The following is a 27,944-nucleotide window of genomic DNA, read 5'->3' as shown; positions in this document are numbered from 1 at the left end:
ATTATCAGAAACATAATAAAGTAATATAATCATTTGTCTGGTTCCCAAAACACAAATTGAGCATGTATGTCTATTATTTATTTTTTTAATGTTTGAATTGTTTTATATCTACCATTATCTTCTGTTGTTGTTCTGTTCTCAGATGAGCTTCAGGACCTGTGAAAGAGAAACTTCATAATTTATTCAATTAAGAGAAACATACAAAATGTATAAAAAAAACCCAGTATTTTAAACTTCAGTTTTTCTTTCATTCACTTCATTCTACTCAGTGAAATGATGAAATGTAAAAAAAAAAATAAAAAATAAATAAACATCAAAAAGTCTCTCGGATATAAAAAAAATGTCAGATCAAATGAAATGTTTGCATATTTACACTGTGAATCACTTTAAATCTTACATACAATTAAAAACACTTAAAAAAAAAAAAAAAATTGTGAAACACTCAATGTGTAAGATGTGACAGATTTCTCCAGAAATCTGTTATTAGAATTATTATAGCTTGTCCTCCTCATGTCTTGTAATAAAAATACTCACTGTAATGTCGATCTTCAGACACATAAACTGTCTTTACTGGAGTTGGCATGTTTTAAAACCTTTCTGAATTAATAGAAATACTGTGATGTATATAATAATATTTAATATATTACATTTCAATCTGTCCTCAGTTATTTTCCAAGAGCAGCTTTATCAAGCTTTATCACATCAACATTTATCAAACAGACGGACGATGTTTTCAGCTTCAGCTGATCATAGATTTGTACATATATAAGAGTTTGTCTATGTATTTATTGTGTCGATGGCTGTAACAGTCAAATCTCTTCTTGTAGATGTTTTTTGGCAGATGGCAAACCAGCTGTTATTAATACCTTGTGTAGGGGAATTTACAGTTAAAGATACAAAGATCAGATATAATGAATGAAGGCACGGAGTCAGAGTTTAAAAAAATAAACTGAAGAAATTTTACTGAAGAATAGTTAAGTCAGCTTCAAGTCTCTCAAGGAGTTCATAGGCCACTACACATTCAACACAGCAGTAATTCTTCAGTACTTCAGGTTACATGATTCTGACCGGCTAAGAAATAGAGAAAAATAAGAAATTGTCCACACGTGGATTGATAGACATAAGCATGTTTCCATTTATTATACAGATGACACCAGGACCCTGGTTTAGGCACAGAGTGACCCTCTGAGATCACAGAACTGCTCTTCTAGGAGCCAACTTGAGAAAACACAAAAGAACCAGCACAGATACACAGATACACAGATAATTCAAGACTAACGTTGGTTGAACAGGATACTTCCCCAAAACATATTGATATGTTGTAGTTTTCTCTCAGAGAGAGGTACAGACAATATTCATCATTATTCTCTAGTGTTTGAAGATGAACACAAAGTAAAATAAATTCTTTAAAAGTGAAGTGTGTAAAATTTGTGAGGATCTCTTGACAGAAGTGCAAAATAATATACATAACTATGTTTTCAGTGGTGTATAATGAACCATTATGTTTTTATAACCTTAGAATGAGCCATCTCATACACCACGGGGTCCATGTCAAGTCGCCATTTTGCACCGCCATGTTTCTACAGTAGCCCTAAACAGACAAACTGCTCTACAGAGCGTGTTTCGTCACTATGTTGTTGTTCTTCTAAAACGTTCATGTTTTTAGAGGCAGTTTGCATCGTCACTACGTTGAACACGCACGAAAAAGTAGTAGTAGTAGTCGTCGTCGTTTGGTTTATTAGAAGCAGAGACCGTTCTTTGTTAGAAGTAAGAAGAAACCTCATCGCTTGACTGGCTAACATACTCTCTGCTGTATCTTTGTCTTGAGTCGGCCAGACGGCCACCGTAGCTTCTCTATTTTGCTTCGAAAGGGAGGGGTGAGAGCCGTTGGTTTGCAACCTCACCGCTAGATGCCGCTCAAATTTACACACTGCACCTTTAACAGAAGTCATTCAAATCTTTTAATAATTAGAAGGATAAATATTGATTAATAACTTGATTTTAAATCACTCAAAAGATGTATATTAAAGCGACATATCAATAAACAAATATCAATAAACAGTAAAATATAAGCACATATTGACAGCGAGGCTAAATGAATAATCACTGTTATGAAAGGCCCTCAGTTACCCTGTTAGATAAAGTTATATACATATTATGTACACCTTATAATAAAAGGTAATTCATTTAAAAATATATCCAAGAAAAAGACATAACAATAAAAAATAAAACAGTACATTGATATTCATAAAGTGAATAAATGATGTGATGAATGAGGAAAACTGAAGATGAGAGTAGATATATGAGTGAGATCTGATGATTCTCCTCGATCATCCGTCTGATCTCCTGAAATGATCAAAATCACACAATAAATCAGCTTCACCTCGTCTGCTCCAGACGGCTGCAGTGATCAATAAACCATAACTCACGTCTCAAGACTCTATTGATGAATGACTTGATCTTTCAGAGTCACTGGAAGACACTGCAACAGAAAATCAGCTTTTAAAATGTCATTCCGACTCATTCCAGAATTTTCTTTTGGATTTGCAGAGATCTTATTCATACAGTGTTTACAGAACTATTAATTGTACGATGATTCATTGTATAATGCTATAATCTTTATTTATTTCATGTCAGAAATTATTTTACATTACCAAAACGTATAAATATGATTACATTTTGTATAGAGAAAGTTCATCCACCTCTGATATATTTACACCAAACACAGATTACAGGGTACTTACTGCTGGCAACAACATATCCTGAAAAACGGCCAAAACTGAGCCAGCATTCTGACGCAGAACCTGGGAGTGCTGGACAAAAAGAGTGTATGAGAATGAGACAGAACAGAAGATATTTTGTTTTTGCACACAAAAAGTATTCTCGTCTCTTCATAATTTTAAGGTTGAGCCACTGCAGTCATGTCAACTGTTTTAACAATGTCTTCAGTGCCTTTCTGGACCTTGAATGTGGTGGTTAAGTTGCTGTCTATGGAGGAGTCAGATAGCTCTCAGATTTCATCAAAAATATATTAATTTGTGTTCTGAAGATGAATGAAGGTCTTACGGGTGTGGAACGACATGAGGGTGAGTAATTAATGACAGATTTTTATATTTGGGTGAACTAACCCTTTAAGGGACATTTATGTAGGAGAGGATTTATGAACAATTAAAAAAGAAACTGGTTCTGTCCTACTAATTCAAATACTACTACATAATATGACTATCAGTACTAAGATAATAATCATGAAGCATTACTCTTTCTCACCTGACTTCAGTTTCCTCTGATATACCAAATACCCGATGACAGCAATGATGAGCAACAGCAACAGCGACAGCGACAGAATCACCGCAGAAACAACAACAACAGTCGTGTCAACCGGAGCAGGTGTTTCTGTTTATAAAAAAGATACATCAGATTGCTGAAAGATTCAATGTTAACAGGTGGTTGACACCTTCTTGACAAAATTTTGAAGACACAAAAACTAATTATACAATACAATATTTATTTATAAAGCACATTTAAAAACAACCAAGGTTGACCAAAGTGCTGTACAGGAAAATAAATAATAATAATAATAATAATAATACTAAAAAAGAAGACTACCAAATGTAAGGAACACACAGCAGTAATAAAACAATGATCAGCAATGATCAAGGAGTATTGAATGTAAGAGAGAATAAATATGTCTTTATAGCAGATTTAAAGGTGGAAATGGAGGGAGTAAATCTAATGTGAAGAGGAAGACTGTTCCTGTGTTTCACACCTGCAGTTGTAAAGGCACGATCATTTCGTTTTTTAACAGTAAGCAGACAGAGATCACTGGATCTCGAACCTCTAGAAGGAGTGTACGGATGAAGCAGGTTAGTCAGGTACTGAGGGGCCAAATTGTTGAGGGCTTTATAAACAAATAGTAATTAAATTAAATCAATTATATATTTAACAGTAGCCAGTGCAGTGCAGAAACAACAGGAGTTACAAGCTCATACTTGTGTCTGCATTGTGACGCAGCGGTTCATTGGTATCTTCTGGTCTCTCTGACAGTGGTTTGAGTAAACATTCATTGGCTTCTACTAAAAGACTTACTATTATTAGTCCTGATTTCATTCTCTGTCAGAGTCTTTCTGATGGTTTTGTTCTGGTGCTCCACCACACAGCTGAACTCATTATTCCTCCACTCATCAGGTTCAGTCTGGAGGGTCACAATCTTCTGGAAGGTGCCGTCCTCATTGGGAAGAAGTTTACCAACCTTCACATTCTTATAAAGCTCTTGTCCGTTTCTCATCCAGGTGATTGTAATATCACTGGGATAAAAGACTGTGACGTGACACAACACTGGAGAGGAGGAGTTCTTCTGTAACAGAGACACCTGAGGAGAGACTAGAGAGAGACAGAGAGAGACACTGTAAGGTTATGTCAAGACTTAATTTTTTGCATATCCAGATTTTATCCAGATGGGTCTTGCAAGTCTGGACGGGGAAAAAAAAAAAAATCTTATTTGATCACTAGTGCTGACAGTCTGCCTGAAAAGATCTGATTTGAGGAAAAATCCAGTTTTGCCTGCAGTCTGAACACAGCCTAAGTCACTTTTATTTTACCATCATATCAAACATTTTGCCAGGTGTAGGAGTAAATCATGACAATGATTTGATCACTGATAAGCGCTGCCATTTCTGTTTTGTATTAAAAAAAGAATAGTTAAAAGCACCAAAACCAAAACCCCACTCTGCCCAAAAGACAATGCAGTGAGAACAAATGCATCGCGGACCGTCTCAACTCAATCACGCAACCACTAAATAGATGCAGCGAGAAGCGTTCGAGTTCGGTGCAGAGGATACGATCCACAATTGTCTTGTGATTATCAGGGATTTAAACTAAAGACAGATGAAACCGTGCTGACATTCTCAACAAAACTGACGTGGAAAGCAAGAGAAACACTGAGCCACAACAATCCAGCTGGGTACTATACTTAATCCACAAATCATTAAAATTTACCATGGATTTACTGTAGTAACACTAACTGCAACTTTGGTATTGTGGCAGAAATGTGAGATATTTATATCGGGTTTTAATATGTTATTAATGTAGATGTATTAGATGTAGAAAAATGACTAATGAAATATAGACAAAATAATTACAGTCATTGTTTCTAAACTTTGGGACGGCTGTCCTGCAGGAAAGTCCATTGATCATCAAGCTTCAGTCTCTGCACAGAAGGCATCACCATCTTTGCCAAAATGTCTTGATACTTCAAAGAATTCATGATGTCCTTTATACAGTCAAGATTTCTACTTCCTGCAACAGCAAAGAACCCCAATAACAAGACTGGACCGCCTCCATGTTTGACCATGGAGATGGTGTTCTTCTGCTCATAAGCTTTGCCTTTTTTGCACAAGACGTACCACTGATCCATGGGTCCAAAAAGTTCCAGTTTGGTCACATTCCTCCATAAAACATTCTTCCACAACTCCACAGGTATATCCAAATGAATTGAAGCATTTTCAAGTCAGCCTTTTATTTTCTTTATGGTCAAGAGTGGCATTCAGCTGCAAAGCTTATGAGCACAAGAACACCATCTCCATGGACAAACAAGAAGGTGCTCCAGTCTTGTTATTGGGGTTCTTTGCTGTTGCAAGAAGTAGAAATCTTGACTGTATGAAGTCTACAGTCTGTCTACAGTCTATTTGGTGGAATTTGTAGAAAGCAGTGGTAACATGGAAACCAAAGTCTATCAGTGATCTGGAAGCTTTTTCAAGAGAGGAATGGGCCAATATTGCAGTAGAGAGGTGACAGAAGCTTCTAAACACTTACAGGCAGCATTTATTGGAGGTTATGAAGAATAAAAGATTCTGCACAAAATTTGACTTTTGGGGGTTGAATAATTTTGAACGTGTTTTTTCCATTTTTCATCAACTTTACATTTTCAGAATCACTTAAATGTGTATTAATAAACTTTGTTTACTGATGCCTATGAATTGTTTTCATAATATCTCAGCAGCACAATGTCTTGCAGTTTCAACTGTAAAAATGACTTACATATGTTTTTGTGCACTAACTGAAATATTTATGTACCTGTTTTCTCCAGGCTGCTCTTTCCAAGCTGCAGGAGCTTCTTCAAAGTGTCGATACAATCCATTTTAAGGTAGTTTTTCCAGTGCGAAAGACGGATGGTTTCATTGTTACACCTCTCTTGAGTCCTGAATCCTTGCTTCATTGGAGATATCCATTCATCCCTCTTCAAATCCAGAAACAGGAAATCCTCTCCATCATATCCATACTGACGGAACACATTTGTTTTCCCAGTTTCATCGTTCCATTCACAGCCGTAGGTTATCTGGTATGTGTGCTCACCTGAGGAGACATCATATAAATGATATGAACAATATACACTCTACGTGAACAAACGAGTGTGATATTGTGTTTTAGGCAACAGTTCGAAAGCACAAGTGTGTAAATAAACAAGTGAAAAAAACAACGGATTGTCTTTAAAAACTCTCTTTTGTGAGGAACTCCTTCCTTCCGCCATGGATTCAGATCTCAAGTTGACAGTTGAGCCCAAACCTCTGTTACTAATTCTAAAACATCACTTCAGAACTAGTAATGAAGGAACGTTGAGTCGCTTCATTGAAGGTTATTGTACTGTGTAGAGTTTATTATTATGAGAGAGAGAGAGAGAGAGAGAGAGAGAGAGATTGAATGAGCGAGTGTGATATATCATTCATTCTTCGGAGGCCTGTTGAATGAAACTATTTGAACAAACTCTTGAGTTTCAGAGTAGGTTTAGAGTTGACAGAACCAGACAAACTCAACCTGGTTTAGATCAGGATCAGCTGTTGCACAATGCTTGGTATAAACATTCTCTGTCGACTCTGGTTTGATCCAGAGTTTGTGAGACAAACAGCCAATCAGACGGAACATGGAAAAGCATCAGTTTGATTGACTTCGTTTGATTGATGAAGAGATTGTTATGAAAAAATATCATGAACTGAAACATTTACAAGGCAGGAATAAACACTGCTGCAGTTTGAAGCAGGAGATACAGGGGCTTTATTGTGTCAAATATATGTCACTTTGCTCAGAGCTGATTGGTCCAGTTTTGGTTTGCGATCTTTAATCTTCCACAATCTTTAACCCAGAATAAATACCCACCCTTAAACCTAACATTACCCGACTTCCATGATGGAGACCCACATATTTTATCCACATGTATAAATGTAACATTTTGTTCAACAACGTGCTAAATTCCTCTGGGATTTTTCATTTGACTATTCATTCTGGTCATGTTATCAGAAGCCAGATTTTATGTGTGAATGTACTTGTGATGGTGTGTCCACTGTACCTGCTGACTCTGTCCAGATGGTGTTTAAAATCCAGTGATGTTGTTCAATCAATGAATATGTCTGACTGTCCCAGAAATCTGATTCTTTGTTCTCTCTCATCCATTCTGTTTTTGGTGAAGCTTTCTTTGTGTTGATGTCAAAGTACATAAACTGAACATCATCGACCAAACCAGTTGCAGCGAACTTCTCGTCTCCAGACACCGAAGTGTAGAAATATTTTAGAGAGTGTTTTGCTGTGGACAGAAATCAGCCATATTAAATGGGTCACAATTAGCTTTTATACAATAGTGTAAACAGGGATGCAAACTTGTCACCTTTCGGCGAAATTCACCGTTTTTGATCCATTTTATCCATTTGCATGCGTTTTTAAGCATCGTGGTTTAAAACAAGTGATTTTAAGCCTTTGAATCACAGTCCGCAGAGACAGACAATATGTGCAATATCTCCATATTTCTGAATGCTGTCTGAGAGATACAAACACATCCACTGCTCAAAGAGTGTGAGTTTAGAACGGAGTTATATTTGACGATTTATTGGCCTTGAACGGTTAAATATACATATTTGTATGTGTCAAAATGCCCATTTTTGCAAGTATCCGAAATCGCTGTGTTTGAAATTGCCCCCTTTACCCTTGAATAGGGCACTATTTGAGGAAACAGCCATTTGTAGTGGTGTCCCAAACCATGTCCCAAATGGCACACTTCTATGCACTTTCGGTCTTGTGGACTTACAATGGCTGCCGCGTGCCCGTGTCCGTTACATCCACGAGACCGTAGGGTGTCCCATTTGTCAATTTTAGGCTTCAGAAGGGTGCTTGTGAGCGCCCCCTCCGCAGTCAATATGCACCCGCGATGCACACTGGTGCGAGCTCCATGCCAGACTTCTTCCCAACAGTCAAAGCGGTGTTACGTCACAAAAGTGTGGACTCGTAGGAAGAGTGTTTAGGGTGCCATTTGGGACAGGATCAAAAGTGGATGAACGTTATCGAGTGCACTCATTCAATCCCACAATGCACCACAAAACTGAGTGCACAACTGATGAATGCTCAATGGCTAGAGAATACCCATAATGCACTGTGAGAGTCACGCACCGAATTAATTCCTATATCTCACCAGAAGATGGAGCCTGAAGCTGAATCATCCATCCAATCATTCATTTACAAATGCTTGTCTGCGGTAAACAGTATAATATCATACAATTCATTTTTAATTGATTATTTAATTGTTTATCTAAGGTTTATTCATAATTTCCATGACAGTCTCCAATATAAATCCTTGCATCTTACTACTGGAGCTGCTAGTTTGACAAGTTTCAAATGATTATTAAACAGCACAAATGCTGCAGCCCTTCTGGCACACTCAGAGTCCGAATTCACTCACACGTTTTTAGTCACTCCTTCAAGTGAACTATATTAGTAGACTAATGTAGGGAGTAGTGAATGAGGGGGGCGATTTCAGATATAGCCACACCCTGCATCCCATTGTGAATACTATCCACCCTAAATAGTATTGAATATCACTAACGTCACATACTATTTAGGGTGGATAGTATGCACATTGAGACGCAGCCACAGTCATTTAAACGCAGGTGTTACAGTATAATGGATCCGGGCAGCTCTTAAAGCGACAGCTGTCTAATTTTCCTGCTGTCTGTCATTAATATTAATCAAACAACAAAAGAGAGAAAAAAGTCTCTCACTGCTCGACTATTCCACTTTTGTAACTTAAATATGAGTAAATATATATTTATTTACACAATGAAGACTATGCGAGTTTTTATACATTAGATTAATTTATACGATGCCTAAGCTTATAGCATTTATTATTTATTTGTTCTCCTGTAGGTTTTGTTTTGTCCTATTGCTTGTAATTAGCTTCTTATTCTTATTTCATGACTAACTGTTCACTTGTCTGCAGTGAGTTTGAGTTTTATTTATTTAGGCTAGTAGTTTTTTGTGATATTGACATTGGTGACAAGAATTATGAAATTTCTATGGTGTCAAAAATGTTGATATAAAATCCTTATGGCATAGTTAAATGTTATGATAAACTTTCAATATTTCAGTAATATGTCAAGCTTGGAACTGTTAATTATTCTGACGTGGCTGACTTTTGTTTTGATTTAAAGTTGTTAGTGTTATTTTCACCAAATTGTTTGCTAGTGTAAATTTTTATTCCAAACACAGCTTGTATAACACTACTAATATTACTATTTTGCCAACAAATGCAGCTTTTCTATCATAACCACAACATAATTAAAAAGTTTTTTTTATTGTGAACTTTTTCCACACACAAGATATTCTGAGACATGTTTTTGTTGGTGGTGGTGGTGGTGGTTTGTTTTTGCTTTTTTTAAACAACATGGTAATTTTTGAGAGATTCAAGGAGAATGATAAATGACTGGTTCTTCTTCTGCATTATAGAAGGAGCACAAACAAGGTTCACTCTCAAGGAACATGCCCAGTTTTTAGAAGTGTAATATTTATGATTTACTTGTCAATCTCTGTCACAGCGAGCATGTAGCATTTCCAAAAGGGAAATGTGTGACGCTGAAAGAACAAGTAACCAAGAACCTTTAATAAAGAGAGATATACAGCTACAACACATACCTTTAACTTTCACCACCAGTGTTTTTGAGAGAGAGAGAGAAAAGAAGTTGCTAGCATTTTTGACAGGCATTCTTTACAATCAACACCTGAACACTGATGGGAAATCTACTCTGAAACTGGTTTGACAAGCTACTCATAAGTAAAACTAGTTAGGCTACATTCAAACCACCCTTCTGAAAAAGTAATAAGCTGTAATGTAAGCTAACTATCAAAAAGTAGCTATCTCTACTGAATTTTTTTTTACAATGGCATTGTATATTACAAATAACTGATAATTGTTCATTTTTGATGAAGACTGTTTTAAGTAAAAACTGTGGGGTTAAAATACCGTAATGCAATACAATTGTGATGTCAAGAGTGTTTTATTTAGTAAACTATCTAACGATACACACAAAACTCCCGTATCTCGGACTGTCAATGTGCAAAACTGCTACAAATGTAATTTTGTTCAGCATTTTAATTTGTCCGACATGTTGACAGGTTATTCAACACAATTGCAAACGCACAAAAATGAAAGTAAAAATACCTAGCAGACGAACGATAGGCTATGGGTCTTTATTGCTTAAATACACAATTGGCCACATAAATATGATATTGATCACAGTAAATAAACATTTGTTTTAATGATAAAAGTTACTTCCAACGTTAAAGATAAATGCAAATAGATAAAAACAGTAGATAAGCTCCGTTCTGGCCAAACCGGAAGTGCTGAGCGTTAGATTTTAAACGTCAAAGTAAAATCTAAACCCAAAATAAACTCACCGCCAAATGCGAGGTGAATCCCAACGAGTAGTAAAAGCACAGAGGATCGCATGTTTGTTTTAACATGTCGGCAACAGTCTTATTTTTAAATCATCTTTTTAGAAAGCCAGTTGAAGCCGGTGTCTTTTCTTCTTAACACACCTGTCTGAACGCACCTGAACTAAAGAAGCCCCGCCCACTCGATCATCGAGTCATCAGTCACTATGCGGAACTACTGGGTTGTGTTATTATTCTGTTAAAGGGGACTGAAGCCATCATGAAGTCGTGTACAGATTACTGAACTAATCACATTTTTTTTTCGGGGGGTCTGCAAAATTATTACCCCCTCGTTGAAGTCGCTACCTGAATTTTCCTCCACACCTGTTTGCAAGAAAAAGTTCTGGTACGATACAAGCGAGCACTGGTCAGAAATATAACCTCCCAGATGCTGTACAGGTGTAATAACGTTCACGTGATCAGACTGATGAAGCCTCCTATGAATGAACGCGTCTCACCTGTTTGAATGGAGATTTGGGGCCATCTGCTGGACACTCAACAAACATCAACACTGGAAAGTGCTCTGAAATACTGTATAATAAAATGTGAAATGCCTTTTTTTAAGTTGGATTGATGACAGATTTAACTAGTCATTACCTCTCTAGTTCTGCTTGAGTCGCAGTGAGCTGCTTCACTCCCTACACAGACAGCACCGTTGAGGAGCAGAAGATATGACTGCGTTAAGATGAGAAACAGCATCTGTGATCCACTCACACCTTCATCTGTACAGAGACTCTCACTAAATACATCACAAAACATGCTGAACAAACCAGAATCATCAGTCAGCTTTATTTCTACAGCGCTTTATTCAGTACAGACTGATTCAAAGCAGATTCACTGTAATAAACAGGACAATAACAGTGATAATCTTACAAAGTTCTTCAGTTATGAGACGAACACAGATTCAGTAAAGCAGCTCTAAAAGAGTCATTATTATCAGCTCAGTTCAGTTCAATGTTGATTCAGTTCAGTAACACCACAGTTTCACTGGCAGGTAGAAAAACAAGAAAAAATGCATAGCTTTTCATAAAAAAAAAATATATATATATATGTATATATCTTATATGAAAGAAACATAAAATTGTTAAAAAAAACAAACAAATGCCCCACACAAAGGCACACAGTATTCATACAAATACTTTAGCTAAAATAATGTTTTTAATAATGTCTAGGTTAATACTTGTTCAAAAGAATCACTTTAGCAAAATTTGTACTATTTTCTGTTTATTTTTATAAATAAAAGAATTCATTTTTATTCAATAAATATACTGTCATTAAAATAGACCTATGTAAATATAAAAATAGATTTTAAAAATACAGAAGCAAAATTATTTTAAAAAGTAATAATTCTGAAAGCATTGAAGGACATCCCATAATACATACATTTACAGTAGTAACAATAAATTATATTTTATTATGATATGATTAATATCATATTTTAAAATATGATTGTTTCATTACAAATATGGGTATTATCTCTAAGTTGGATACCCATTTGATATATGATATTTACTATGTAAATCTAACCATTTACCCAGCTATTCATTATCATGTTATTTATTTTGCCTTTTGCCCCAACAGCAGGTGCGCTTTTTACCCCAAATACCATATTTTTACATATTCTTCTTTATTGAAAAATTGTTGCTTTAATTACCTTGAACAAAACTGAAAATCATTAAGAAGACCTTTTTCTGAAAATACAAACATTAATTTAATGGATTCTCATCTGTTACTTAAATCAACAACATTTTTTAAAAACATCAAATATTAGATCAAAATCACCTCAGAATCAACTTTGTGTTGCTGCCCATGATCGCGTCAAAGATCAGACAAATTTGCACATGCTTTCGAAAAGCGATATTTAGGAAACTGCTGCGGCAAGTTTTGTGTTTTGTGCCATCAAGTTTTGTGCCATCTAGTGGTTTAGAGAAAAATAAAATCAAAGGCGCCTTTTGCCCTGTTGTACCCTACTTGCCTGACTGCACTGTGCCAAGTGTAAAGTTTGGGGGGAGGGGGGATTATGGTGTGGGGTTGTTTTTCAAGGGTTGGGCTTGACCCTTAGTTCCAGTGAAAGGAACTCTTAATGCTTCAGCATACCAAGACATTTTGGACAATTTCATGCTCCCAACTTTGGGGATGGCCCAGTGCACAAAGCAAGGTCCATAAAGACATGGATGAGTGAGTTTGGTGTGGAGGAACTTGACTGGCCTGTACAGAGTCCTGACCTCAACCCGATATAACACCTTTGGGGTGAATTAGAGTGGAGACTGTGAGCCAGGCCTTCTCGCCAACATCACTGCCTGACCTCACAAATGTGCTTCTAGAAGAATGAAGAATATGAAGAAAAGAAAACTAAAATGGAAAGAGATTGTAAATGACTGGTGCGAGAGAGAAAAATAGAGTGTGAGAGAAGAAAACGAGTAGATGAAATAAGAGAAGAAGAGAGAAACAGATGGAAGAAAAGGACTGAAGATCTGAAATGAGAGCGAGAATAGACCAGACAAGAAATAGACCTTATGATAAAAACTACCATAAATACATAAATATGTGATTCATTATTATTCATTCATTCTTAAAATCAAAGTAAACTTTGAAAAAAATTAAACTTTTAAAAAAGTACACTCTACAGGAGGAGTTCCCCAGATGAGTTCTTTGTATCAATATTTTAATAAGTATAAATTTTGTGCAGTAATAATGAGACACTCACCTTGAGAGAACAGTTTAATCACTGTTTTATGACATGTTTTTTTTTTTTTAAATCTTTTTCTCTAAATGTTTTTTTTCCACTGTATGTTTTACTCAGTGCTGTTTCTTCAGTCCTGCTCGAGTGGATGACAGCTCTTATGAAACAGCTCTGTTTCTGTGATACTGATTAAATAATCAAGTTTGTGTTTCAACTTCAAATGTGAAATTTATTCAGTTTTCAATTTAACTTTTATGATTTTTTAAATGATTAAGTGAAAATACAATATGTATTTCTACCTTAAATTATGTATTTTTTAAAAATTATATACACACCATCCAAACCATTGGGTCTGTAAGTTTTTGAAAGAAGATTCACTAAAGCTGCATTTTTTTTTTTATCAAAATACAGTAAAAAAAAAAAAAAAATAATAATAATTTTGTGAAATATTCTATAATATTCTATCTTTTATGTCAAATGTAGATCTTCAACGTCTGTATGATGTTATTTTATTAGGTGTGTGTTCGACATCGGCTGCGGCTGGATGTAACCGATCGGCGAGAGTAGCCGCGTCGGACACTTTCTGCTTCTCATAGTGACGCTCGCGCTGCGTTTACATACTTTATCACAGTTTAAATAAAATAAATGCAATATTTGACTAATACACAGATGTTTCAGAGACATTTTCATTCAATACTTTATGTACTGTATGAGCTGAAGGGAGGCACAGAGACGCGGACCGCTGTAACTTTACCTGCGGGTGTCGCTGTTTGACAGGGTTTCTTTAGAAAAACGAGTGACTTTTACACTTTTTGATGTCAAATTTTGTAACATTTGCGTTGTTTTATTTTTGTAATATCCATTATTGCCTCCCTTGCCTCCTCGGAGGAAACGCCCCTGATATAGGCCTACTTCATGTTTAATTCATCGTGTAAGCAGGCACGTGCACACATAGACATAAAAGGGGGCTTGAGCCCCTGCCCTTTTTATTCCTCGAGAGAAATTGCCCTTTTTTTCTGGGGTGCTCTTTTTTTTTTTTTTTTTTTTTTTTTTTTTTAAATAAATGAAAAAATATTCCTGTTTGTGCACAGCTTCCCTGTCAAAAATATATTTACTGAATAAAAATAATAATAAATGCTATATATCAGGACGGCTTTGTAGAGTTCAGCAGCCCTCCCTCCGCGACACGCCATTCATTCTCGCACGTGCGCGCGCCACGCCCCACCTCATGTTTGCTGCTGGCTGAAAACTTGTGACAACTATGCCCGGGAAAAGACAACAGCTGTCTGGCGATGAGAAACGAAAAAGAAAAAAGCCCTAGATGCAAGGCCGTAACCACGTCTTGAACATCGGGGGGACCTTTTTTTTTTTTTTTTTTTTTTAAATAAAGCATAAAGAAACAAAACAGTGAACGAAACTGCTGCTAATACAATGCTATATCAGATACGTACAATAACAACTGTAGAAAAAAAATAAAATTACGATGTCCAGAAATCAATTTCAATAGTATATTGAGAACTCATTTTTAATGTGATATAGTTTCACAATACAATTTATTGTTAGTTCCGAGATTCTTCAGTTTAGTGAATAAATATATCAATCCGCAATAAATATTTAAATTCCCTAATGGAATTGTTTTGTAATTTTACCGGAAAAATATAACCTCCGCAATGGCGTTAAGCCCCGGGTATACTTCGGCCGTCCGCCTTCGTGCAGGGCTGGCCGCACATCCCGTCCGCGTGCAGCCCAAATTTCGAGACCACGCGGACGGTGCGCGTGCAACAGCGCATGCGCAAGCAGGACAGAAGAGTCCACTAGGTGGCAATACGTACAGTACAATGTGCAGTCGTCGAAGAAGAGTGTGTAAAGAGCAATTCAAAAACAAGACGAGTAAACTGCCTTCTCCGTCGTTTTTCATTCCTGTTTTCTTGGTGTATCTTCTGAACTATGTTGCAATGGATGCACTATTTTTCTTCTCCCATCCTGCCCAGCGAATGTCCCGTTGATGACACGATGTCTGGTAAAGAGTATAGAAAAAATTGTACTGCGCATGTGTCAAACTCGGTCATCCGCGCGCATCCGTGGTTTAGTATACTTTAAAAGATGCGCGGACGCGTCCGGGCGCGTAAAGTGAAGTATACCCGGGACTTTAAGCGATCGACTGACGCGCCCGTCTGTTCTGTGAAGTGCAAGAATTTCAAATATTGGGGGGACGATTTGGCCATTTCTAATTATTGGGGGGTTTGGCCATTTCTAATTATATCAATGTCTATGGTGGTTACGGCCCTGCCTAGATGGATCCTAGATGAGATTATTTATACGTTTAACGCCGCGTTAACCATCAACGCATCTGCCTGATTTGATACTAATGTAATTTATGTCATATTAAAATTTCAATTATTTTAATGAGCTATGCATTGCGTTTTGAACCATGGTAAAGATATCTGTAGGGCTGTCAATACAAGAAGAGGAGCATTTCACAGACGCGAATCCATGAACCGCATTATTATACAGTTTTCTAAGGATGCACGATTTATTAAAACTATTTAAAAATCATAGTACAGCATTACATAATGCTATTCTTAAATCTACACTTACACAGGATAATACATCAATAAAAGTGGCTGCAGCATTTCTATCAAAAAAAAAAAAAAAAAAAAAGTGGCTGAATATTATTATTTAACTAATAATATATATTTTTAATTATGGTGGTTGGCTTTGATCGTGCGGTGCTATGTAACAACAAAAATCAGCAGGCTTCTGGCGTCCTTTGCAGGCATTTGTTATAATATATAATGTATTTATAACATTTCAGAGGAAAAAAAACTCTTGATGTGTTTAAATATGCAGATTAGCTTGTTTTGGTTAATTTAGAAGAAATTTACAGATGCAAACAGACGGATGGTAGTAGGCTTAAAACAAACACCATCTAAATGTGTAGGGTTAGGGTTAAGTTTTCTTTCCATTAGAGTAAAAGACATGGCAGCAAAAATGGATCAAAATCTTAAAATTGTCCACTAGATGAAAGAAGTATTCCAATAACACCAAAAGAATTAAAACGATTTATTGATTTGTGCAAAATAAACATTATTAGTGAAACTATGTCCCTCTCCTTGGTGCGGTCATTTATTCTAAATATATAGCTACTTGAAAATAGTAGAAAACGTGCACACTGTGGCATAGTTTCCTTTGCTGTTGCCTGCTCTTGTGATAAACCTAGTGAACACTAAAGAAGACCATGGTCTCTGTGTGAACTGATTATTTTGTAGAAATCTGTGGAGTATAAAACAATTGCGTGAGTGTAGGGGAATTAAAATAAATTGGTAAGGAAGTCAGAGTTGTCTTAATATATTTAAGGGTTTATTATTTTTTTAAATAAATAATTATGAGAAGTGCCCTTTTTTCTGATTGAGCCCCTGCCCCCCAAAATGTCTGTGCACGTCCCTGCGTGTAAGGATGTATGTGCGTTTCTAAGTTTACTTATGCAGTAGTTTAATTGCACTTAGGCCTACAGAAAGTGAAATTTCAATATGACTAGTTTTTGAAAGACAAAAGAAATCAGTTCATTTGAAAGAGCTGAAAGATAAACGAATGTAAACAATGCTGTAAAAAAACGTTTTTCAAACTTGTAAATAAAACAGATTATTGAGAAAAATATTTCTTCTTAAAATATCACGATTAATCCAGTGTGTTACTTTCTGTTTCTTTGTAATTGTTTTGTGAAATTTTCTAGCAATTTCTAAGTGAAAATCTCTAGTTCGTCAGAAAAGAACATCTGCGACGTTTTAATTGTAGCTAGTTTTAATCAAATAAAGCCTAAACAGAACGAATATGTTGTATATGTGCTGTTTGTTTGCTGTTTGTTTCTGTATGATGCCAATCCTGTTTTGTAAACAAGAGGTTAAGTGGCTGAACCAGAAAGGACATGATTTCCAGTAAATGATGCTGAGAATTGAAAGCGCTGAAGTGTCACATAAAGGTGTCAGAATAACAGCAATGAGGATGTGGGTACTTTCCAAGCCTATACCTTTGTTAAAAAAAAAAAAATGGTTTAGCGGAACTTAAAAAAAAGTGTAATTTGACCAGCAAATAAAAGTCAGTCGCAGAGAAATAAAATCACGACAAACTCATTTCAAGGTTTGTACAGAGAAACATTTAAACGTCTTGCTTTTGTTCACTAGTCTAAAGACAAGTTCAGCTCCTCTTCAACAGGATAAACTGAAAGAAGGTGAGTGAAGAATTATGTTGAAATACATTATAAGAATACTTTATAAGAATGTTCATAAGAAATAAAATACATAAAAATGTCTCACACTGGAACTTGTTTCTCCAATCATTTTAAATAATATTTCAATATTTTACCTGGTCTGAGATCAGTCACAGATTAAACCTGTAAAGATGCCAAGACTGTATGGAAAATGCTAATATTAATAAAACATGACGATGTAGAATAAACAGGGCACGAGCTACAGGTTCAGAATAGCAAGTACTTATTTTAAATACTTTTGTTTTTAAACTTAGCGTTTAAAACACAAATAAATTATTCAGATTAATAATAATGATAATAATATTCGTATTTTAGTTTATTTCTATAAATTTCCATAATGCATATATTTCGATAACACATTCTCATTTTTTGACGCTGGTTAACATGAACAATGGCTTTTATTAACCTTTATTAAAAATCATGTTAGTTCACAAGTGCATTAACTAATGTTGCTATTCTGCTATTCTATAATCTCCGATTATGATATTCATAAAAATACTGAAAAAAAGAAATCGGTTAAATATACGGATTCTTCTGTCAACCCTATAACACAATACAATGCTTGATTCAAAATACAGGTGAAACACCTGTTTAAAATATCAGAATTGTGAGATGTAAACTCGAAATTAACTGTAGTATTATTATTATTATTATTTGGAAACAAGCAACCCAGCTTCCATACTTTAGGGACTTTTTATTTTTAATTAATTAATTAATTTAATAGAGAGAGAGAGAGAGAGAGAGAGTATTAAATAATGTAAATTCTGCATTCAGCATCTTTATTTCTCAAACTGTGCATCTCGGACGCTTGGTGTAAAGTTATCTTTATTCTTTATATCTTTTTTTTCTCAGCATGTCAGCATATTTTTGTGGTAGTTCACATGCAGTAACTAATCTCACTGATCTGTTTTTCTCATCTGATTGTCTTTAGTATGGATTCAGTCGGAGTGAATGTGATAAAAACTGCAGCTCTTGGGAGATCCTTCGAGTTGGGCATGCTGTACGACTGCAGAAAAGACGCATTAATACCAGGTACCAAAATACATATGGCATTTGTTGAAAGCAATAATGCAGTGTCTCTTAGCGCGTTACGAAGAATCTAAAGTTATACACCTTAACTGAAGATATACCATAGGCGTGTTCCCCGAACTCCTTAGGAGGTCCTCTTACATGCGACGTTACCAGGTGCTGTCCATGGCGCTGGTGCTGAATTGGTTGACATCGATGGCTCGAGAAACTCTATGCAGGGCTGCTTCACTGCGTTATGGGTGAAAGCAGTGGTCTTTATAAAAAATCACTTCAGCAGTAGAAACTGTATTTATCAGGACTAATATGGGATCTTATAAAATAATCAAAATTGCAAACTAAATCTATGTTGTAATTTATCTATATTCTAGCGTGCACGAGTTTAATGCGACCATTTTAGAGCATTATTTTAGAAGGTATTAAGACGCGTCATGCAGCTGACAGATATGTGTCGCGTTTATTTTGTGTTTCCTTTTTTATTCAAAATATTCACAAACTTGTTAATTATATTATGAATGTTATGATATATTCCGATTGTAAAATATGTGGAAGTGAATGTGTTTTGTCGCGCGATGAGTTTGCACCGCAATTCAGAGCTGTCGGGTTTACGAAATTTTTCCCGAAATATATAGATGTAGCCGGTGAACTGGGAGAAGAATAGAGTAAACTTTATTGTTTCATACACAATGTGTATCTGAATAAAACACTTCGTCAAATTATATAATTGAAAGGGTTAATATTTCAGCTTTCAGACATCTGTGTATGGAATATAATTTTAACAAACTATAAATGTCTTTTTTATGTAGCCTAGTACTTCATTCAAATGTGTATTTAAATGTATGAATCCTAAAATAAGCCTGATGAGGTTGAAAACACTGAATAGTTGTGATACATGACAAGCGCTGAGCGCGCGTCTGTCTCTGGATCTGAATTTAGCAGTGAATCTTTGTATTTTATTCTTTGCCATTATCCCAATTGAACACTGGGTGTATTAAAACGTAATTCTGTTAAATATTATTACAATTTAAAATAACTTTATAATAATGTTGTAATATATTTTAAAATGTAATTTATTCCTGTGATCAAAGCTGAATTTTCAGAATCATTACTCCAGTCTTCAGTGTCACGTGATCCTTCAGAAATCATTCTAATATGATGATTTGATGCTCAAGAAACATTTATGATTATTATCAATGTTGTTGTTGTTTTTTTATTAGATGATTATTAGATGAATGGAAATTTCAAAAGAAATTGAAATTTACGCTGATGTCTATAGAAGCTGCAGTAATAACCCTTTAAATTATAAAATTTGAAGAAGGCTTTTATTCATATCATATACACATTATTTACTCTATTCTTCTCGCAGTTCTCCAGTCACTTACGCTTATGTATTTCTGGGAAAATTTCATAAATCCGACAGCTCTGAATTGCGGTGCATACTCATCGCGCGACAAAACACATTCACTTTCACATATTTTAAATTCATGACATAGTTAACAAGTTTGTGAATATTTTAAATAAAAAGGAAAAACGGTATAATCGCGATACCTACATATCTGTCAGCTGCATGACGCGTCTCCAAGGAATTAATACCTTCTAAAATAATGGTCGCCTTAAACTCACACTAGAATATACATAAATTACAATATAAATTTAGTTTGCAATTTGGATTATTTTTATAAGATCCCTTTAAGCGCTGATAAATGCAATTTCTGAAGTGCCTCTTTAACGCAGTGAAGCAGTAGAGTGCGTAGAGTGATTTATCGATTCTCGAGCCATTGATAAACCAATTCAGCGCCAGCGCCATGGTCAGTACCTATGGCAAGCCGTTTGGACTTTTATCCATTCTCAGGATATGAATTCTTGATATCAACAATTCAATTCTTGATATCAGTAATTGTACTTTCACTATAGAAATGTCTCCATAGGCTGCCATTCAAATTCAATTGTTGATATCAAGAATTCATTTCTTACTAGTTGAAATTCCAATTTCACATATCAGAAATACAATTCTTGCTAGTAAAAATCATACATTTTGATATCAATAATTTCATTGTTACTAGTAAAAATGTGAATTTTTGATATCAAGAATTCAGTTGGCACCATAGTTGAAATGTCACTTCTTGATATCAACAACTGAATTGCTACTAGTAAAAAATCTTCATTTTTGATATGTGAAAATGTATTTCTGATATCAGTATAATTTCAGATATCTAAAATGGCTTTCTTACTAACAATCACATTCATGATATCAGATATAACATTGTCTCTAGTGACAATCAAATTATTGATATAAAAAATGAACATTGTTACTAGTAGCAATTCAATTGTTGATATCAAGAAAAGATATTTGCACTAGTAACAAAGTAATTAATGATATCAAAAATTATGATTTTTACTAGTAAGACATGCATTTCTGATATGTGACATTGGAATTTCAACTAGTAAGAAATTAATTCTTGATATCAACAAATGAATTTGAAGGGCAGCCCATGGTGACATTTCACTAGTGAAAATACAATGACAGATAATTCTAGTTTTACTAGTGGAAATGTAATTCCTGATATCAAGAATTGAATTTTTGATATCAAGAATTCATATCCTTAAAATGAATAAAAGTCAAAACAGCTTGCCATAAGCACCTGATAACATTGCACTTAAGAAGATATACCTTAAGAAACCTCCTAAGGTATAGTTCGGATAACACGCCTAGAAAAGGTATATATTCAGTTCAGGTATAACTTTAGAGTCTTAGTAGCGCATTAAGAGACAATGCTATCGGAAAATCCAGCCCTGATTACAATCAAATGCATCTCCCCCCTTCATTAAGACCCAGAGGGGACATACTTTTTAATTGATACATCCAATAAGCTTCTCGTTGTACGTTTTTTTTTCTCTATATTTCCACCTCTTCTAGATTTTGTTACTTTTTTAATACATATACAAGTTAAATCTTTAATTTCATGATCGTGAAAATGTCCGGCAATTGGCAAATGGACATCACAACTCCTAATCACAGATCAGTGTTCACTAATACAAGTTTGTAGTGGACGACTAGTTTTTCCTGTAAATTAATGGACAAGAGCATTTACATTTGATGTGGAGCAAGTAATTAATGATTTAACAAGATACACTTTTCCAGAATGTACAACTGATTGATTTTAATTATCGTTGAGCAGGCCACACAAAATAATTTTTTGATGATCATCTCTGTAATGAATTTGATGAATTTATCAGAATTTTTAGGAGTTATAAAGTAGATAATTGCTGCGCTCTTTATTGGGGAATAGATGTATATAACGAGGAGACATCTAATGTAGCCAACTAATCATTTTATTCAATTTGTATTGATTGTATTTTAGTCCAAAAATGTAATTCATAATCAATAAACTGGGAAACCTTTTCTGTTAGTGAATCTATCCTCGAAACAATGTAGGGAGGATCTTTAGGAATTTTTGAAATGGTGTATAATGTATAACTGGATGATAATTTTCCATAAATTAAAATTCCTTCTCGGTTTTTACATGATTTATTACATTTAATTACCCCTTAGCAGATTTTGACTAATATGAAACATTTGCAATTCAGCAACTACCTGGTATGCATTCTAATACAAGTAGCTTTGTTGACAAGTGTGAGTAAGGGCAAAACACACAAGATACAATACCTTCAATTCCCTGTAGAAATAAAGATCTGCAGAAAAAAGTCACATATACCATGCAAAATGTAACAAGTAATTGCATTACTCATCACAAATGTATTGGAGTAAAGAGTAAATATACTTATTCAAGAATGTAGTCACATAGACAGTAAAAGTTAATGCTAATATCTTTGATACACAGTAAAACTACGAACTTGCCAAAAGATACTTAGAGTTTTTTTCAAATTGCTTACACAGTTTTTGAAACTATGACGCCAATTCTGAAAACTCAAAACCACAAAGCATGCAATATGCAAAACATCACACATATCTTGCAAAAGCAACACTTCATACGGGAGTTTGTCAGCACTTACACGTAAGTGAAGCTGCTGTGAAACAATCTATATTGTATAAAGTGCTTTAGAAATAAAGTTGACTTTCTGACTTGGCTTGTATGCTTATTCAGTACATATACATACATATATATATATATATATATATATATATATATATATATATATATGCAAATCTTAATCTTAATTGACTTTTCACCCACTTCCTTCACGTCTGCAGTTACATTCACTCTTTTCCCAAGTCATCTGTAATTTTTAATTGTCAACACAACTGTATAATTTGAGAGAACATCATAAGCTGACTTCATAAATTGATGTTGATTTTCCTAAAATTTTTTTTTTTACTTACCATTATGGTGATTCATGTTCCCTTTGGTTGGGCACTCGGAACTTTCGTTAAAGATTTTATTATTCTCTCCATCTTGGTGCAGCAGTGCATCAAGAAATCACAGTTTGTGGTTTCAAAGGAAGATAAGTAATAAATAGATCACTTTTAAGAGGTGATTTGGTTTCCAACTCAACATTGTTTAGATAGATGTTCAATTTTTGTAATCAATAGTGATGTTTTAAAATGTTTGCATTAACACTAATGTTATCAAGGTTTTGTGAAACTTTTAATTGGGTATCTGTAACAGCAACTGTGCTTGAGCTACACACAGATCTCAACATTCAGTGTGCAAACCACAACAATGTTCTTTTTTTTTTTAGTTAGTAGTACTCTCCTGTAAGTGAACTATAGTAGTCAACATTTGAAGTGGATCAAAACCTTTCATCAAAGTTGTCCTAAAACCTTTTTCTTAGGACAACTTTGATTAACTTTTTTGATCCACTTCAAATGTTGACTACTGTATATAACAAAGCTTTTGTCAGTACAACATACTATTTCTCTTTCTTTTTACTTAAAGAAAAAGTGGAAACCGATTGCACATAGTTTTCTAAGTCTCCATAGCTTAAAATGGCAGGATTAAAACCATGTTGAGAATAATAGTAGCTATTTAAGATATTTGCTTAAAAAACTGTTAGTTAAATGGAATTCCTCTAGTAATCTTACTATTAAATCTTAAGTAAGATTAGTAAATATTCTAGAGTATGTTAACTAGAATTGACATTAACTATATACTTAATTTACTTGGGAAGAGTTTGCTTTCTTTACTTTTAGCAGATCATTAACTTAACTTAAGGTTTCCCTTCAAGTTTGCTTTGCAAAAATATGGCATTCGGTTTCCAAACTTTTTCTAAGTAAACTGAACTTGTTAGAATTTACAGCATATATATATATATATATATACACAGGTGCTGGTCATATAATTAAAATATCATCAAAAAGTAGATTTATTTCACTAATTCCATTCAAAAAGTGAAACTTGTATATTATATTCATTCATTACACACAGACTGATATATTTCAAATGTTTATTTCTTTTAATTTTGATGATTATAACTGACAACTAAGGAAAATCCCAAATTCAGTATCTCAGAAAATTAGAATATTACTTAAGAACAATACAAAGAAAGGATTTTTAGAAATCTTGGCCAACTGAAAAGTATGAACATGAAAAGTATGAGCATGTACAGCACTCAATACTTAGTTGGGGCTCCTTTTGCCTGAATTACTGCAGCAATGCGGCGTGGCATGGAGTCGATCAGTCTGTGGCTCAGGTGTTATAAGAGCCCAGGTTGCTCTGATAGTGGCCTTCAGCTCTTCTGCATTGTTGGGTCTGGCATATCGCATCTTCCTCTTCACAATACCCCATAGATTTTCTGGCGATTTTCTGGTCAGGCGAGTTTGCTGGCCAATTAAGAACAGGGATACCATGGTCCTTAAACCAGGTACTGGTAGCTTTGGCACTGTTTGCAGGTGCCAAGTCCTGTTGGAAAATGAAATCTGCATCTCCATAAAGTTGGTCAGCAGCAGGAAGCATGAAGTGCTCTAAAACTTCTTGGTATACGGCTGCGTTGACCTTGGACCTCAGAAAACACAGTGGACCAACACTAGCAGATGACATGGCACCCCAAACCATCACTGACTGTGGAAACTTTACACTGGACCTCAAGCAACGTGGATTGTGTGCCTCTCTTCTCTTCCTCCAGACTCTGGGACCCTGATTTCCAAAGGAAATGCAAAATTTACTTTCATCAGAGAACATAACATTGGACCACTCAGCAGCAGTCCAGTCCTTTTTGTCTTTAGCCCGGGCGAGACGCTTCTGACGCTGTTTGTTGTTCAAGAGTGGCTTGACACAAGGAATGAAACTCATGCCTTGCATACGTCTGTGCATAGTGGTTCTTGAAGCACTGACTCCAGCTGCAGTCCACTCTTTGTGAATCTCCCCCACATTTTTGAATGGGTTTTGTTTCACAATCCTCTCCAGGGTGCAGTTATCCCTATTGCTTGTACACTTTTTTCTACCACATCTTTTCCTTCCCTTCGCCTCTCTATTAATGTGCTTGGACACAGAGCTCTGTGAACAGCCAGCCTCTTTTGCAATGACCTTTTGTGTCTTGCCCTCCTTGTGCAAGGTGTCAATGGTCGTCTTTTGGACAACTGTCAAGTCAGCGGTCTTCCCCATGATTGTGTAGCCTACAGAACTAGACTGAGAGACCATTTAAAGGCCTTTGCAGGTGTTTTGAGTTAATTAGCTGATTAGAGTGTGGCACCAGGTGTCTTCAATATTGAACCTTTTCACAATATTCTAATTTTCTGAGATACTGAATTTGGGATTTTCCTTAGTTGTCAGTTATAATCATCAATATTAAAAGAAATAAACATTTGAAATATTTCAGTCTGTGTGTAATGAATGAATATAATATACAAGTTTCACTTTTTGAATGGAATTAGTGAAATAAATCAACTTTTTGATGATATTCTAATTATATGACCAGCACCTGTATATATATATATAAGTATACCTTGTGTATATGACTTACAGAAGGTATACTTAACTAAGAATGTTTCAGGAAACAGGTATTAATGTTAAGCTACAGCTTAAGATATAATTTAAGAATGACGTAGACTTAATGAGGCAGACCATGCAACATGCTCAGTGATATGGAGTAAAACACTTTTCTTAGATGTAGCAAGTTCATTGGCTGCTGATGCAACAGAAACCTGTATAGATAACAATGTGATTACTAGCAGATTGAGTAAAGGACTTATGAGCCTGCACCATTTAGAGTTTCATGCCAGAACTTTGTATTAAAAATAGTTACACTAAAAATGCGATATGGTCACATGTGTTTCTGGTGACCTCTGTATGTTTTGGTAATCCGATCACAATGTTTTTGACCTGCTGCCACCTGTATTTAACGCTGAACTGAACGAATCACAAAAACACATCGTAATGCCAGGCGAAAAACAAAAGAAACCAAATCAACAAGAGCTTTTAGATATAAAATGTGATTCTAATAAATTCACTGCAGATGCATTTTTCCTTTTTCAGGCTTTAGATGTTGGAAACCAGAGGATCTTCAGAAGAATATTTCCTCTCGTAGCCAAATTGCTACAAGATTCAAAGTCACAGCTTCAGACTCCATTAAGGATAAATCTAAATTACTAAATATTGGTGGCGAATTGAAACTGAGTCTTTTAAGTGGACTCATCAGTGTAAGTGGAGCAGCAAAGTATCTCAATGACACCAAGAAGTCTTTCAAGCAGCAGAGACTGACGCTACATTATCATTCAACCAGCGAGTTTAAAGAACTGGTCATTAACCAGTTGCCTGCTGAAAATATTCCTGATGATGATAATGATATTGCCACTCATGTAGTGACAGGAATACTGTATGGAGCAGATGCCTGCTTTGTGTTTGACAGAGAAGTTTCTACAAATGAGGACAAAACCACAGTAGATGGAGAAGTAAACATGGCCCTAGATAAACTAAAGGGCATCGCTTCAATAGCTGGAAATGTTAATCTCAGCATGAATGAAGACCAACAATCTTCAGTCAAAAACTTCACATGTACATTTTATGGAGACTTCCAGTTACAATCTAACCCAGCCTCTTTTGAAGATGCGATGAATGTTTTTGCTGATCTTCCAAAACTACTGGGAGAAAATCAAAAGCTGGCAGTTCCTCTGAAAGTTTGGCTTTATCCTCTGAACAAACTTCACTCAAGATCCTCAAAACTTCTGAAGGAGATCAGCATGGATCTAATCATGAAGACTGAATCAGTGATTGAGAGTTTAAATACAGCTGAGATGAAATGCAGTGATCTTCTAGAAGACTCTCCTGCTCAGACATTTGATGCATTTCATGATAAAATTCTGGAAATGAATCAAAACTGCAACACATATAAGTTGACATTGGTGAAGAAACTCGGCTTTCTGCTGCCAGACATCCGCGGGGACAAGATGAAGGAAACTGCACTGAATGATCTTCTACAAGAAAATGACAAATCTCCATTCAGAGGAAGTGATCTTGCAGAGTGGCTGGAAGAAAGAGAAAGAGAGTCTGAGATCATTAAATCAGTCCTCGGACGGCTAAAGGATTATGGTGCACAGGTGGAAGACAACATAGATGCCATCTGGATGGGCCTGGATGTTGGAAACCTGGTGTGTTACACGTTTACATCACTGGACTGCTCAGATGTGCTTCTTTCTAAACAAACTGCCTACTTGAGTCCTTCAACACAAGGAGAAACTGATCAGAAGATCCCTGATTCAAAGCAAACTTCTTGGCTCACTGCTGAGATCAAAAATACCATGAAGAGAAACTTGAAGATATTTAAGAACTTGGTCAATTCAAACAGCTGTAAACAAGACAGGTTCATTGTGTCATCAAGAGAAATGGAGAATCATCCTGGTTCCTGCATTCTCCTGTATGAACATGGATGTGAAGAAGCTGTTTGCTTTACTCCTCCATCCAAACCACCCCGTCCAATCACTGAAGAGGTCAAAGGTCAAAATGTGGTTCTGAAGGTTCCTCCATCATGTCCTGCTACAGTGGAGCTCAGATTACTGTATAAACCGAAGCAGGACACAGACTGGACATCTGAACCTGTGCTGAAGGATCAACACACAGTTACTCTGACTGATCTGAGAGCAGGAACTGAGTATGAGATCAAATATGCAGCGCTGGGGAAACTCAACTACACCGTAGACAGTGACGTGATCAGAGTCATCACAGAGGTATGATGATCAGCTGATGATTAATTAGAAATATATGCAGCTTTGTGACAGTGAGTTTTTATAATTAACTTATCCCCTTATTGCCATTTTCTCAAATCAGT

General features: G+C 35.4%; 2 protein-coding genes across 13 annotated transcripts in view; one reads left to right on the top strand and one right to left on the bottom strand.

The window, feature by feature from the left end:
- The window catches only part of LOC127509969 (DLA class I histocompatibility antigen, A9/A9 alpha chain-like), a 421,940-nt gene extending 410,880 nt beyond the window's left edge, over nt 1–11,060 (bottom strand). For 2 of the 9 annotated variants that reach the window (XM_051889396.1, XM_051889401.1), the window contains exons 1-4: nt 10,711–11,057; nt 7,340–7,573; nt 6,073–6,351; nt 4,087–4,380 (exon numbers count right to left, since the gene is read on the bottom strand). In XM_051889396.1, the coding sequence (XP_051745356.1) occupies nt 4,087–4,380; nt 6,073–6,351; nt 7,340–7,573; nt 10,711–10,762 (859 nt within the window). In that variant the 5' untranslated portion in view covers nt 10,763–11,057. Of the gene's footprint in view, nt 1–1,111; nt 2,347–2,429; nt 2,483–2,744; nt 2,814–3,267; nt 3,394–4,086; nt 4,381–6,072; nt 6,352–7,339; nt 7,574–10,710 lie in introns of those variants that run through there. The other 7 variants (XM_051889397.1, XM_051889402.1, XM_051889393.1 and 4 more) reach the window with 6 other exon arrangements.
- The window catches only part of LOC127509865 (putative leucine-rich repeat-containing protein DDB_G0290503), a 427,110-nt gene that overhangs the window by 394,523 nt on the left and 4,643 nt on the right, over nt 1–27,944 (top strand). Inside the window, exons 1-3 of one of the 4 annotated variants that reach the window (XM_051889041.1) lie at nt 17,462–17,657; nt 18,628–18,728; nt 26,156–27,843. The exons of 2 other annotated variants lie outside the window; for them this stretch is intronic. In XM_051889041.1, coding sequence (XP_051745001.1) covers nt 18,629–18,728; nt 26,156–27,843 — 1,788 coding nt within the window. In that variant the 5' untranslated portion in view covers nt 17,462–17,657; nt 18,628. Of the gene's footprint in view, nt 1–17,461; nt 17,658–18,627; nt 18,729–26,155; nt 27,844–27,944 lie in introns of those variants that run through there. One more of the 4 variants, XM_051889044.1, reaches the window with a different exon arrangement.

The sequence above is a fragment of the Ctenopharyngodon idella genome, chromosome 3 (genome assembly GCF_019924925.1).
Source record: "Ctenopharyngodon idella isolate HZGC_01 chromosome 3, HZGC01, whole genome shotgun sequence".
NCBI lineage: Eukaryota > Metazoa > Chordata > Actinopteri > Cypriniformes > Xenocyprididae > Ctenopharyngodon > Ctenopharyngodon idella.
Note: the sequence above shows the minus strand (reverse complement) of the source record. Positions and strands in the feature narration are given on the sequence as shown.